The sequence below is a fragment of the Danio rerio genome, chromosome 22 (assembly GCF_052040795.2).
Source record: "Danio rerio strain M-AB ecotype USA chromosome 22, GRCz13ab, whole genome shotgun sequence".
NCBI classification, from domain to species: Eukaryota; Metazoa; Chordata; class Actinopteri; order Cypriniformes; family Danionidae; genus Danio; species Danio rerio.
Genome location: NC_141042.1, coordinates 37,401,378 through 37,417,937, shown reverse-complemented (window position 1 = coordinate 37,417,937; position 16,560 = coordinate 37,401,378). Strand labels below are relative to the sequence as shown.

Below are 16,560 nucleotides of genomic sequence, written 5' to 3'. Positions count from 1 at the left end.
CCATCCATCCATCCATCCATCCATCAATCCATCCATCCATCCATCCATCCATCCATCCATCCATCCATCCATCCATCCATCCATCCATCCATCCATCCGTTTGTCCATCATCTGTTCATTTGTTCATCCATCCATCCATCCATCCATCCATCCATCCATCCATCCATCCATTTGTTTGTCCATCTATTCATCTGTTTGCCCATCATCTGTCCAGTCAATATTCCAACCATCCATCCATTTTTTTATCCATCAATATGTCCATCCATCCATCCATCCATCCATCCATCCATCCATCCATCCATCCATCCATCCATCCATCCATCCATCCATCCATCCATCCATTTCTTTGTCCATTCCTTCCATTTGTTTATCTATTCATCTGTTCATCCATCCATCCATCCATCCATCCATCCTTCCATCCATCCATCCATCCATCCATCCGTTTATCCATCCATCCATCCATCCATCCATCCATCCATCCATCCATTTGTCCATCATCTGTCCAGTCTATCATCCATTCATCCATCTGTTTGTCCATTTATCCATTCGTTTGTCCATCCATCCATTTTTAATCAATAATCTGTCTATTCTATTTTCCAGCCGTCCATCCATCCTTTAATCCTAGTTAGTTTTTCTATCTGTCCAACCATCCATACACTCATTCATCAAATAGTCTGTTCATGCTCAGTAATTCATCATTCAAAGTTTATTTTCCATCCATCTGACATTTTTTCCATACATCATCTGCCTGTCTGTCCATCCGCCCATCCATCTATCTGAAAATCTGTTTTTCATCCACCTACCCATCATCCATTCATCCACCTACCTATCCGTCCACCTGTCAGACTCTTTTTCTGTTTGCATTTATCCATCCATCCATGCATACAACCATCTGACCATCTATTTTCCAACGCATGTCTATTTTCTTTCCCGTCCATCTATTAATCAACCTATTCTAACAATCCATACATTTTTCCATCCATCAGTCCAATCCCATGCCATCCATTCTTCCATACACCCCCGCCTGTGTTAATATTCTTCCACCATTAACTGCAGGAAAAGACTCAGAACAGCGCAGGCCCAAAAATACGTAGAATAATCAATTCGTGGCTGCTTTAATGGGAGTTCTTTAACCTAATATAGCCGCTGGCTCGTACCGTTCATCACTTCGCTTCATTTCTCACGTAAAGGTATAATTAACAGCTTCCTCTCTCTCAGCTCTCAGGCAACATGAAGTCATTTGTGTGATGAGTTGTAGCCGCAGTATTTCCCTAATCCCGTTTTAGGTGAGGACGATGAAATGCTCTCGACGACTCAATCACGAGCGCTTTACGATATGCAGATGAACAGACGTTATTAGACACGACCCATTTGTTTACATTTTCATTTCATAAGCAGCCTTTTCATTATGTTTTGACTTGGTTGACTTGGCGGATTTATTAATGTTTATTTATTTATTTTTTGCATATTTATCTTGTTTTCTGTCGGCTCTGTTTCCAAATACGTTGTTTTTAGTAACTGTATTTTAATATGAATTAGTTTAATGCTTCAGCGAGCTTTTTATATCAGAAAATCTGTCTGTTTGTTGTTGTTTTTTTGTATGTTTTTGTGTTGATCAAGGACTTTTTTCCCTCAATAAAGAGAAATTCATTCAATTAAGTTAAATTTATCTTTATTTCTATAGCACTTTTACAATGTAGATTGAAGTTCAATTGAGTCCAGTTTAGTGTGCTTTGATTTTCACTGCTGAAAGTCCAAACACTGAAGAGCAAATCCATCAATATGGAGCTCCGCAAGTCCCAAACCAAGCAAGCCAGCCGCGAATATGGAGGAACAAAATTCACCAATTGATCAAAGTGAAGGAAAAAAAAAAACCTTGAGAGAAACCAGGTCGAGGTCTGCATTCCCGAGGCTGTCCCGCGGGAGTGGTGGGACCCGACCAGATAAAATAATACATTTCCGAATAAAGCGCGGGAGCGGTCGGTAACGGGTTTAATTAAGGACGGGAGCGGGCCGTCTAGCAATATCGCTCCCGACTCCCGAGCGAGCACCCGTATGTATGTGTGTAAATAAAATAGAGCGATGCTGTGTTTAGCTTGTTTGCTGCTGTGTGTGTGTGTGCACGCGCGAATGAGAGGTGTGTGTGCACGCGCGAATGAGAGAGAGAGCTTTGCCTGTGTGTGTGCTTGGTGCTTGTGTGTGTGTGTGTGTTAGTGCGCGCGCGGGCGAATGAGAGAGAGAGAAAGAGCTTTGTCTGTGTGTGTGTGCTTGGTGCTTATGTGTGTGTGTTTATACAGACAGCTTGTTATAGACTGTCTGGACTCTGTATAGCTGGGTGGTTTTCGATTTTGTTTCCCCATCGCTCTTTAGCGGGATCGGGCGCGGTGGGTAGAAAACGGGGCGGGTAGGGCAGCGGGACAACAAATGCTGAATGTAAGCGGGAGCGGTCGGGTTAGGGCTAAAACTTGGTGGGTGTTGGCGGGAGCGGGATTTAAAATTTAGTCCGGTGCAGATCTCTAAAACCAGGTTCAGTTGGGCACGACCATTTCTTCTGGCTAAACTTCTTGTGCGGAGCTGCAGTCTAGGCGCTGGAGGCTGGAAAACGCTGGACGTCCATCGAGGTGAAGCTGCAGGTGTGAGTAGGGTACCGGCTGGTGATCAGGCTGGCCCACTGGAAGTCTCACTGGAACCAGTCTCATGCTCTCCGCTGCTCCATGACTCATGCTCTCCGCTCCTCCATGACCGCCACAGCATCAGCTCAGGATACGGCCTGGTCCAGGATTATGGAGACCTTGACATCATTTCTTCACTGGTCTCGGATCGCATCAATGTCGCTGCATAATCTCTCTTGGGCAAGGGTGTCAAATGTATGGCCTGCTGGTCAGATTTGGGGCCTCATGTATCAGCGCTGCGTATGCCAGATTTCACGCTCACGTTTGGATTTACTAACGATGAAATGAACGTGAGAATGTGCGTTGGTCTGCTCAATAGCAGTTATATAAACAAACATGTAAAGCATATGAAAGTTTCTAACACAATGTCTGGTGCATTAAGACAGGAGGATTCATTGAATCTTCCCTTTTTGATGGCCATTTCCGTTTGCGACCCACTATTTCTTAAATAATTCATAGTGAACTGGGACATGCAGAGTGGAGACTTTATTGCTGAACAATTGATTGAATCATAAAATCTCCTCGAACATCCTCTCTTCCTCTTTATTTTCCATTACAGATATCAAAGATTCACTGATGCAGGCTTTGGCCAGTTACGTGTGTTACCCACAGTCCCTGCGGGCCGTCGAGAGGATCCCAGAAGAACAGTGAGTGCTTAAGCTGATGTTTTTATTTAGAATATACCAAGATGAAGCACTTCAAACTGATATAAGCAAATGTTTTGCACACATTCTGTTGTTTTCAGTGGTTCAGTTTTGCTTTTGTTTTACTCGGCTTTGTTTTTGTTTGTTTTGGATTGTTTTGTTTGGAAGGCTGTTTGTGTTTAGTGTTTTTGTTTTGGTTCTTCTTGCTTATCTTTTTATTTGTTTATGTTGGATTTCTTTGTACTCGTTTGTGTTCCTTTTGTTTTTGATTTATTTAGTTTGTTTCATTTTGCTTTTATCTTTGTGTTGTTTTGCATTGTGTTTGATGCGTTTTCTATTGTTTTACATTTAGTTTAGTTTGTTTGTTTGTTCAGGGTTTTTTTATGTGTATTTATGGTTTGATTTCGTTTGCTTTGCTTTATTTTTTAGCATTGTGTATTATTACTTTGTTTTGATGTCTTTAGTGTTTATTTCTTTTGTTTAAAGTTTGCCATTGTTAGGTTTTTCCTTTAGTTCCCTTTTTTCTATGATTTAGTATTGCTTTTGTTTTGTGTTTGATTGCTTTACCCGGCTTTGTTTTTTGTTTGTTTTGGATCATTATATATATATATATATATATATATATATATATATATATATATATATATATATATATATATATATATATATATATATATATATATTTTGTTGTTGTCTTTGTTGTTGTGCATTTTATGTTTAGTTTAGTTTGATACAAGTAAGCACAAATAAGAAAAAAGTCCTATGTTTAATGTTTACTTTTGATTGTTTCCTTGAAATGAATTATTCTGACTTCAACTACATATATATATATATATATATATATATATATATATATATATATATATATATATATATATATATATATATATATATTTGTTGAAGTCAGAGTTTTTCGCCCCCCAAAACCCCCCCCTTGGAATATTTCCCAAATTATTCAGGACATTTTCACAGTAGGTCTGATAATATTTTTTTTTTTTCTGGAGAAAGTCTTATTTGTTTTATTTAAGCTAGAATTAAAGCAATTTTTAATTTTTAAACACCATTCTAAGGTCAAAATGATTAGCCCCTTTAAGCTTTATTTTTTCCTATAGTCTACAGAACAAACCATCGTTTTACAATGACTTGCCTAATATTTTTTTTTTTTTAATTGAATGTTTTGTTTGAGATTGTTTAGTTTTCCTTTTTTATGCTGCTTTGCTTGGTTGGTTGTTTGTTTTTGTTTTTATGGGTTTTGTTTTGTGGTAATTTTCTATTACGATGTTAATTAGGGACCGAGCACCGAAACGGTGCGTAGGCCCTATTGGAATTGCTCTGTTTATTATTATTCTTCTTCTTCTTCTTCTTCTTCCGCGGAATGAATCGCGGTTTTGAGGGGCTAAACATGCCCGAAAACTCACGAAACTTTGCACACGCCTCAGAAGTGGCGAAAATTTACGTTTGTTATGGGCTTCGGAAGTGGGCGTGGCAAAATGACTCGACAGCGCCACCTAGAAAAATTAAACGGACGAGCCCCCGATATACGAATCACGCACATGCACGAAAATTGGCACACACCTCAAACACACCAAAACATACGAAAAAGTCTCTTGGAGCCATATCTCAAACCCAACAGGAAGTCGGATATTTTTGACTTCCTGCGGCGAAAAAGTAGCGTTTTTGCCATTTCCAGGCGTTGTATTTTAACGAACTCCTCCTAGGGATTTTATCCGATCGACACCAAAATTGGGTTTTGTCATCTAAAGGCCTTGGCGATGTTAAATTGCGAAGCTTTAGAGTTTTCGTCGATGGGTGTGTCCGTGGCGGCCTCGCAAACTTTGATGATTCGCCACAAAACAGGAAGTCGTTATAACTCAGACATGCATCACCCGATCTGCCTCAAAATTCACACGTTTAATAAGAGTCCTGACCTGAACACGTTTACATGCCAATATCCAGATATAGTTATAGTGCCACCTGCTGGCCACAGGAAATGACATGTTTTACACTGAACCAAACTAACTCCCACAAATTTTATCGTATCAGCACCAAATTTGAGTGGTGTTATCTGAAAACTCTAGCGATGATATATTGTAAAGATTTAGAGTTTTCGGAGAGGGGCGTGTCCATGGCGGCACGACAAGGCTCAACGCTTCGCCATGGAACAGGAAGTCCTTATAACTCAACCACACAATGTGCGATCTGCCTGAAACTTCACAAGGTTGATAAAAGTCCTCTCCTGAACACATCTTCATAACAATATTGAAGTGGGCGTGGCAAAATGACTCGACAGCGCCACCTAGAAAACTTAAACGGACGAGCCCCCAATCTACGAATCACGCACATGCACGAAAATTGGCACACACCTCAAGCATGCCAAAATATACGAAAAAGTCTCTTGGAGCCATAACTCAAACCCAACAGGAAGTAGGATATTTTTAACTTCCTTCGGCGAATAAGTGGCATTTTTGCCATTTCCAGGCGTTGTATTTTAACGAACTCCTCCAAGGGATTTTATCCGATCAACACCAGAATTTGGTTTTGTCATCTAAAGGCCTTGGCGATGTTAAATTGCGCAGCTTTTGAGTTTTTATAGATGGGCGTGTCCATGGCGGCCTCGCAAACTTTGACCATTCGCCACAAAACAGGCAGTCGTTATAACTCAAGCATGCATTATCAGATCTGCCTCAAAATTCACAGGTTTGATAAGAGTCCTGACCTGAACACATTTACAAGCCAATATCCAGATACAGTTATAGCGCCACCAGCTGGCCACAGGAAATGACATGTTTTACATTGTAACATACTACTTCACCAAATTTTATTGTATCAGCACCAAAATTGGGTCTTGTCATCTGAAAGCTCTAGCGATGATATATTGTGAAGATCTAGAGTTTTTGCAGAGGGGTGAGTCCGTGGCGGCATGAAAAACCTCAACGCTTCGCCATGGAACAGGAAGTCCTTATAACTACACCACACAATGTCCGATCTGCCTGAAACTTCACATGGTTGATAAAATTCCTCTCCTGAACACATCCACAGAACAATATTGAGTCAGTCATAGCGCCACCTGCTGGCAGAAGGTAGTTTGGCTCATAACTTAGCCACACAATGTCTGACCTGCCTGAAACTTCACATGGTTGATTAAATTGTTCTACTGAAGGCATCTACATGCCAATCTTGAGTCAGTTATAGCGCCACTTGCTGGCAGAAGGTAGTTTGCATTATAACTCAACCACACAATATCCAATCAGCCTGAAACTTCACATGGTTGATGAAAGTACTCTCCCGTGCACATCTACATAATTATATTGAGTCTCTCATAGCGCCACCTGCTGGTAGAAGGTAGTTTGGCTTATAACTCAGCCACACAATGTCTGATCTGGCTGAAAATTCACATGGTGGATAAGATTCCTCTACTGAAGACATCTACATGCCAATCTTGAGTCACAGTCATAGCGCCACCTGGTGACAGGAGGAAGTTTGACATAAATTTGTGATTTTCTCGGGTTCTTTATATACATCGGCTTAAATTAATATTGTTCGCTGTTCTCTGTCATCCTGAGGCCACCAGACGGCGGTGAGCCCGGGTGCGAGGTCCCTATCATCGCTGCTTGCAGCTTTAATTTTGTTTTGTTTTTGCTTGATTTTTTAAATTAATTTTAAATCTTTTTTGGATTGTATTATATAGCTTTTTTGGGTGATTTTTTTTGCTTCCTCCGTTTAGGCTTTAGTTTTGTTATGATCTTGAAACTTGCAACAATCTAGTTTGTAAATTATACACCATTATGAACAACCTGTGCAACCTCACACCTAAAAATGACATAAAACTTGCCAATTACTGGGGATTTTGTCATGTTGTGAAAGCTCCTGTTGTCTTAATCTGCTTTAATTTGTGCATTTAGTTCCTCTCCCCCCTGTTTTGTCATTTGTATAATGATTATTTCTAATATACCCCCTTTCAGGCGGATGGCTATGATGAAAAACTTACTGGCTCCATATGAGCAGAGACCCTGGGCTCAAACCAACTGGATCCTGGTTCGTCTTTGGAGGGTACGCTAATTTTCTTCGCTGCATTATCCTCCCCTTCACTCCTTCTTTTCATCTCCTCCTCTTCCTCCATTATGCCATTAGATTCCAGCTCAGAATAGTTGCATTATATCAGGGCCATTATGCAGCATATCTCCGCCATTTCCATTTTAACATTACCAAACCAGCTACTCCCATTTACTTATTAACATTTATTCAGCTCTCAGTGACTTAAATAAAAGGATGAGTTGTTTTATATCTCGAAAAGAAAGAACATTGGGTTTATTCAACCTTAAAAGTACGATTATGTGTCTGTTGGTCATTTGTTTGAGTGTTGTTCTGTTGATTGCAGTTTAATTTATGATAATGTTAATGTTTCACAGATTGTTGAGCACAACAGACTGTCATAAAAAGCCACACATGAATATTAAAGTCAGATATTATCTTCCTAATTCCATTGTTTTTTATACATGTTCTGTTACTAACCCGATGCCAGTTTTAATCACTAGTTAATGCAGTCACATTAGGGGTGTATGATATTAGCAAAAAAAATCACAGGAGGGCTCATAATTTTGACTTTAATAGTATATAAACTACCTGACAAAGGTCTTGTCGATGATCCCATAAAGTGGCAGAAGGTCCGTTTTTCTGATGAATCACCTGTTGAACTGCATCCCAATCATCACAAATACTGCAGAAAACCTACTAGAACACACATGAAGCCAAGATTCTCATAGAAATCAGTCAAGTTTGGTGAAAGAAAAATCATGGTTTGGGGTTACATTCAGGTGAGAGATCTGCAGAGTGGATGGCAACATCAACAGCCTGAGGTATCAAGACATTTGTGCTGCCCATTACATTACAAACCACAGGAGAGGGCAAATTCTTCAGCAGGATAGAGCTCCTTCTTATGCTGCGTTCACTCCAGATGCGGAATGTGCGTCAAGTGCGAGTGATTTACATGTTAAGTCAATGCAAACGCGCGAATAGACGTCCTGCGGCGCGATACACTCGAATAGCGCGGCGCGAATGACGCAATTGCGCGAATGGTGCGGTGCGAATGGTGCGATATGTGCAAATGATGCGCGCGAGTTCAGTGTTTTGTGCATTTGACGTAGTTAACGCGCATTTCGCGCGAATCGCTTCAGTTCGAAAATCTGAACTTCAGCGGACATTTGCTCCACGTTAACCAATCAGTAGCTTGCTCTTGTGGGGGCGTGATTATGACGTATGACGTATCCTGGTGGAAAGCTGACACCAACAATAAGTTAATCAAACTGGGCTTGGCTTAGTCAGAAGCACCACTGAAAGCCTCGGTCAGCCAGGTTCAGTTTCTGGAGGAGTTTATGAGCTCACAGAGCCGGATGCACCTCTGAAAGAATTTAGTGGACTCAGACACGACCCTAAACATATCTATGCTGTTTTTCAGCCTTCATAAAGCACATAAACACTGTTATTTTCTTCATAAAATCCATGTTAGCCATTTAGCAACGAAGCTAGAGTCACCGGGCAGACAGAAGCCCTGCTCATCACACAAATCCGCGTCTGTTCTGAAGTCAATTTGACGCGCGAATGAAGCGGATTTGACGCACAAATGAAGTGGGATTTGACGCGTGAATGAAGCGAGTAAACTCAAATGTTCATGCGGCTATTTACATGCGATTAGCGTGATTTATTCGAGCGTTCCGCATCTGGTGTGAACGCAGCATTATACTTCAGCCTCCACATCAAAGTCCCTGAAAGCAGGTCAAGGTGCTCCAGTATTGGCCAGCCCAGTCACCAGAAATTAACATTATTGAGCATGTCTGGGGTAAGATGAAGGAGGAGGCATTGAAGATGAACCCAAAGACTCTTGATGAACTCTGGGAGTCCTGCAAGAACGTTTTCTTTGTCATTTCAGATGACTTAAGTGATTTGAGTCATGTCAGAGATGTATGGATGCAGTCCTCCAAGCTCATGATGGAGTCAGACACAATATTCATTCTGTTTCCACCGCAGCATGCCTTTATATCCTACACTGGACATTATTTCTGTTCAGTGATGAGACTTTAGTCTAAGTAAAGTCAGACCTTACTGTCCTAATGAAATCATTTAAAATCAAGGCATGATCAGATTTTATTGTGATCAACTAAGTGTTATCTAGAGGCCTTTGCTTTTCATATAAGCCATTTCTGATACCAAATGATCAACTAGAAGTCAAGTTATTGGTTGTTCCTAAAACTTGGATAGGCGACACATTTTTTGTCAGGTAGTGTTCTTTTAGTGTACAGACTTTTAATGACTGAATAAAAGATTATTTTTGAGCAACTACTTAATAAAACTGCATAACATTTGATTCCGTGATTTTGCCGACTGTTTGAAGTGTTACGTTTTATTCCTCCTGTCTACAGGGTTGTGGCTTTGGCTACAGGTACACTCGTCTTCCTCATCTGCTGAAGACCAAACCCGAGGACGCCAACCTGCCCAGCCTGCAAAGTGAGTGGCTGTCCTGTCCTCCTGCTACTTTATTTTTAGCACAGCTTCAAAATGTACCTCTGTTTTTTGTCTTCTCAAAACTTTCGAAAAAACCAAAAAAAAACATCTTTACTTTTCTATGCTCATTTCCTTCTGTGCCACTTTACAGTATTGCCGAAGCTTTTTCACTGTACATAAAATATGGGAAAGGCTTAAATAGTTCAAATATACAATAAATGATAAATAAATTAATTAAAATGACAGAAAAAAGAAGCAAAAATAGACAAACACAGTCTCTATCTCTCTCGATTCAATTTAAATTTAATCATTGTTTTATTGGCATGACAATTGTTATTAATGTATTTATAAAGAAATTTTAAAGTTCCATTACTTTAAGTTCCATTACCATTAAAGTTACATTTAAATATGTGTGTATGTGTATATATATATATATATATATATATATATATATATATATATATATATATATATATATATATATATATATATATATATATATATATATATATATATATATATACATATATATATATACATACATACACACACATATATACATATATATATATATATATATATTTATATACACACACACACACACACACACACACACACACACACACACACACATATATATATATATATATATATATATATATATATGTATATATGTATATATATATATATATATATATATATATATATGTATATATATATATATATATGTATATATATATATATATATATATATATATATATATATATATATATATATATATATATATATATATATATATATATATATATGCAACACTTCTGTCTGGTTCTCAAATCTGATTGGCTGATAGTCATCCAATATTTTGTAATAACAGCATTCGTACTGCCTCTTCACCCTTGTGTATTACTCCGCCCACATAGAGTGACAGCAGAACAGTAGATCAGAAGAAAGTAGTTCCTCACACAAAAGGGTTTTTGAGAGTCTCCGTGTTTGATTTGGATTTTTACACACAGTATTTTATAAAGTATAACACTAAATATATTGCTGTGACGTAGTTTCAACATTTCTTTTCAAACCGGAAGAACGAATTTGCTCGAAATAACGCCAAAACAAGCAATTTTCACTTTATGGTGAAATATAAGTGTCCTAATAGTGTTTTTGGCAGCGTGGGACACAAATAGGACTGTCAACATCTCAAATAAGGTCTTTTGGAGTTAAAGTAGTTTAAAAAATTTAAAATACGCTATTAAATACTCAAACTATTGTCGTTTCAAACCCCTGATACCTTCATTTATCTTCAGAACACAAATTAAGTTACTTTAGCTGAACTACAGTGTATATTTTATATTTTAAACAATTATAATACTCTTGCTCTCACTCTCTCTCTCTCGTTGTTCCTTGATTACTTCTGTTGCTTTCTAATATAAGTGGCTTGTAAGTGTCTGCAAAATGATTAAATGTAAATGTCATATAAATGCAGTTTAATTAGGGCTTTCCGCTGATTAAAGACAAAATCAGAAGAATAAAATGGTAATTCATGGTATTAATATCAAGTCATATCCTATACCAGACTATTTACAAAGACAAAAACCCCCAAATTAATTTTATTTAAAAGCGATGGAAAGCATTTAATAGACAAAAAGCTGCCTTGGAAGTAAACTCATGTGAAACTCACTTTATTCATGTCCCACAATACTTTTCCAATCAATCCCAGAATGCACTAGACTCATTTATACTTATAATAACAAGTCAAAAACACACTCGAGAGCTATTTCTCATTATAAACACTTCATGGAGCAGTCTCATTCATTACTAAATTATTAGTTTATTAGAAATATCCTTGAATTATGGCAGCTTCTCTGTTACTTTTTTGGGGGCATTCATTCATTTTCCGTCAGCTTAGCCCATTGTTTAGTAAGGGTTGCCACTGTGGAATGAACCGCCAACTATTCCAGAATATGTTTTACGCTGCAGATGGTCTTCCAGCTGCAACCCAGTACTGGGAAACACCCGTACACTCGCCAACACGGGGAGAACATGCAGACTCCACACAGAAATACCAACTAGCCCAGCCTGAACTTAAACCAGTGACCATCTTGCTGTGAGGTGTCAGTACTAACCACTGAGCCGCCATACTGAGCCAACACATTCCTTTAAAACATATTTAATATCTAATTTCTGCAGGTTTTTAACAAAAGCTGCATATAAAAACAGAGCGAGTGGACGGGAATGACAGTATTCGCATCAATCTGATATTACTGTAAATATAGTCTTTGTTTCCGTCCCTGGATTCTGCATCCCCGCTGACGCTATTATGAAGTGCAGATCATTAATGTCGGACGCTGAGTGCAGATGCTGTTTTTACTAGAGCGTTTTGACATCATGCCGATGTTCCGCACGACTGTAAAGAGTCTCATTTCGCTTCCGACTCGTTAAAGTCAAACCTGGCGCTTTCATGCACACACACACACTCAGGCTCGGGAAGGACGTGACTGTTCTCTCGTCTGGGTATTCTTTCAGCAGCCTGTCAGATCAATAGTTTTTATCTGAGACTCTCCATTTAGGCAAACCGTCCACTGCTTGGACCGCAAATAGTTCCCCATATCAGATTACATTTAAAGGGGTAGTTCAGCTTAAAGTGAAAATGCTGTCAGGCCATCCAAGATGTATGCTATTGACCCTATTCTAAAATGCGGAAGTGCGCCTGTTTTCGCGATTGTCTTCCGATTCAGTCGCCTATGGGAGAAATGACTAAGAATAATAAACGGCAGAAAATGGTCAAACTACTTGCTCTACAAACAAATGTTTGCATGACTATACAGACCAAGTAGAATAATCTAATAAGAATATATCAAATTGCAACATCAATCAGCGTAACGAGCAGTTTTTAACGTCAAAAATGAATGGAATCTCGAGCCATTAAGATTTAAGTGTCAGTGCCCGCTCGTTGGCGGAGAATAAGGTGAATACAATTGGAATCACAATTATTTTTCCTCCAGTGAATTATTATTTCTTTCTCAAATATTTCCAAATTGATTTTTAACAGATTGAGGAATTTTTCACAGTATTTTCTATAATATTTTTTCTTCTGTAGAATGTCTTATTTGTTTTAGTTTCGCTAGAATAAAAACAGTTTTTATTTTCTGAAGCCATTTTAAAGTCAATATTATCAACCCTCTTAAGCAATATTTGTTTTGAATTGTCTACAAAATAAACCACTGTTATACAATGACTTTCCTAATTATTTTAACTTTAACCTAGTCTAGCCTTTAAACGTCACTTTAAGCTGAATACTAGTATCTTGAATAACTCGTCAAATATTATGTGCTGTCATCATGGAGATGAGAAAAAAAAATAACTATTGCCATTTTAAGTCAACCCATCCCCATCCCAAATAAATTCCTGTTGCTGTTCCTGTTGACGGAAATTTTACAACCCTCTCCGTCAAAATGACGGACAAAGAGAAAGTCTAACCATACATTCACACCAAAAGCGGCGAGAGCGTCCAAGGTCGCTTTGACCGCCCTGGCGACAACGCTGTCTGCCTTCGGCTCCTGCGGCGAGAGCGTCAAAACTCGCTACATTGATCTCATATTTAAAGGAGCCGTTGCAGCATATCAGTTACATTCCTGCATAAAACATGTTTCTACCGTGAAAATGTTGCGCACTTCTCATCAAATTCATATAACAATGGAAGATCAAGTTGCGTGTGGTGTGGCTTTGCTCTATTTATCCAATATGTGTCCATATGTCTGAAATATCCTGAAGCAGCAATACTGTTTTGTACTGTCACATCGCGTGAGATTCCCGCTTTTTTAAGATAAACTTATATAACATTAATGAACATCAGTAACTCGCCAGTAACTTATTTAATGTATGTTCCTGTAGGAAAAAATTGTAAATAATTGGAAATTTGGCGACTGCAATAATCAAACCCTTGGGAACAACTATGGTCGGAACCAAAGTTCACAGGTCTGTGTTCTCTGAACTGCTATCAAGCGATGGACTGATGGACATTCTAATTGCTTGCCTCCGAACCGCGTCATAGCTCATTACCATAAAGTTGACTTCATTTCAACTCTCCTCGATGCTCACGCCGGCGAAAACGCACCGCGCTGCTCCTCGCCGCTTATCGCCGCCGGCTCTCATTGAAAATGAATGACTTCGGCTGCTTTGACGCTCTCGCCGCTTTCGGTGTGAACGTACGGTTATGCGACCTCTGGCTAACGGAGACCCGAGTTCAAGTCCCGGCTCGAGTTACTATTCTGATCCTTTCACTCTCTTTCTGCTCCCTATGCTTTTCTATCATCACAATACTGTCGTATAAAAGTAAAGCTTAAATTGTTACTATTAACAATAGAAATTCTACACTAATCAGCTATTATGACGTTGATTATACAATCTAATCACTGTTGGTAAAAAAGATGACTTCATGTATCATTAACACTGTGTCTGATTTACACCTTGAACTGTAACAAAAAGAGAATTACAATCATGATTCTTAATATCCATTAATTTGTCAATGGTTCGATCTTATATGAAGTGGGTAACGCACATCCCACATGACATTTGCATACTAGAAGAGATGTGAGGGGCACTTAATGCTCGGCTGAAGGGGGAATAAATTGTGAAGTCGTCACTTTGTGAAAGGACACTTGAGCTTGTCTAGTCCTTGATGCATGAATTCCTTCCCTGGTCTGATACGTCTCGTCTCAATGCTAATTCCATCTTTTTCCACTCTCATTTGCATGACATCCAGGGGATTTGTCAATTGCTAGTTTTCAAAGTAAGTTTCGCTCCCGTTTGTCACCTTTGGCCGACCCTTATTAAACCCCATCCTAAGTGTGAGTTTGCTCTGATGTAGCCTCATTTAAATGTAGTGTCCATCTGACTTCCCCCCCAGTATTAAAGTTAGCTATAGATCTGTCATATAGGATTGTTTTGAAGTCATGTTTTGCTCCCTCAATCCCTTCTAGCCATGCCTTGTCCTTGCCAGTAGTTTGTTGTTGTTTTTTTAACCTCATAATTGTGCCAATTATCATGTGATTAATGTGTCTCCTCCGTGTCCTACTCCAAATCATTAGCTAATTACGCTGCTTAAAATGTAGGCTACAGTCCAAAATTCTGGATTTATTTGTGTGTGTGTGTGTGTGTATATGTATATATATATATAAATATATATATATATATATATATATATATATATATATATATATATATATATATATATATATATATATATATAAATATATATATATATATATATAGTTGAAGTCAGAATTATTAGCCCCCCAACCCCCCCCCCCCCCCCCCTAATTATTAGACCGCTTGTTTATTTTTTCTGTTTAACTGGGAGAAGATTTTTCCACACATTTCTAAACACAACAGTTTTAATAACTCATTTCTAATAACTGATTTCTTTTATCTTTGCCAAGATGACAGTAAATAATATTTTACTAGATATTTTTCAAGACACTTCTATACAGCTTAAAGTGACATTTAAAGGTTCAACTGGGCAGGTTAGGGTAATTAGGCAAGTTATTGCATAACAATAGATTGTTCTGTTGATTATCAAGAAAGCAAATAGCTTAAAGGGGCTAATAATTTTGTCCCTAAAATGGCTTTTAAAAAATTTAAAACTGCTTTAATTTTTGCCGAAACAAAACAAATAGGACTTTTTCTAGAAGAAAAAATATTATCAGACATACTGTGAAAATTTCCTTACTCTGTTAAACATAATTTGAAAAATACTTAAAAAAAAGAAGAAAAAATTTTGAAGGGGGCTAATAATTCTGACTTCAACTGTATGTGTGTGTATGTATATATTTATATATATATATATATACACACACACACACACACACACACACACACATATATACATTCTGTGTGCGATAATGAAAGGATGATGCCATGTACACGGTTAATGTTAGGCCAATTTTTAATCTGTTCAAAAAATGGTTAAAGCGAAAGCGGCAACAACTGCTGCTGCTCACAAAGAATCTAAAGCCCTTGAAGGACTGCGGGTGCACGAGCATCGCTCTAGTTTCGTTTACAGGCTAGGTTGCTTTGAGTGAGGAAACGGCACCGGAGCTATACCACACTCGCAAGTGAGGAAAGCCTGTCTCACCGTGTGCGTCATCCTCTCATTCGGTATTTACCTGCTTTCGTTTGCTACCGCGAAAAAAGCTGTTTTAGTCAGTCATGCTGCTTCTCGGTTCTAAGATCACATTTGCACGCATATAGACAAACGATCTAATCTAATGACGACAGGCCAGCACTAGCAATTTAACAATGAGTTTCAGTCAGCCATAGTGGCTAGTGGCTGTCTAACCCGCCACAACTGAAATCTACATGCTTTTGGCGGGTTGGCGAGTGTTAATGTAAAGCCCTGTATATAAATACTCTCAATACTTCATAGTCACACTTTTAGGCTTTGATCCAAATTGTGCCGTTTTGGTTATTGTCACTTTACAACCCTAAATCAGGAAAGGTTGGGACAGTATGGAAGATGCAAATAAAAAACGAAAGTAGTGATATCTAAATTAACTTTGACTTGTATTTTATTGCAGATACTACAACAAACATTATTAAATATGTTCCTTGTAAACACATATTCAAATTGAGTTTTTTGCAACACATTTTAAAAAAAGTTGGATCAGTAAAGCATTTATTTATTTGTAATGTTCCCGTTCCTTTTCACAACACTTAAAGACGTTTAGGGACTGAAGACACTAATGCCGAG

The 16,560-nt window shown here is 38.3% G+C and overlaps 1 protein-coding gene across 2 annotated transcripts in view; it reads left to right on the top strand.

The window, feature by feature from the left end:
- Nucleotides 1–16,560, top strand: part of rnf123 (ring finger protein 123) — a 237,633-nt gene that overhangs the window by 62,085 nt on the left and 158,988 nt on the right. For both annotated transcript variants that reach the window (XM_087304671.1, XM_087304672.1), the window contains exons 29-31: nt 3,232–3,319; nt 7,279–7,366; nt 9,733–9,817. In XM_087304671.1, the coding sequence (XP_087160797.1) occupies nt 3,232–3,319; nt 7,279–7,366; nt 9,733–9,817 (261 nt within the window). The remainder of the gene's footprint in view (nt 1–3,231; nt 3,320–7,278; nt 7,367–9,732; nt 9,818–16,560) is intronic.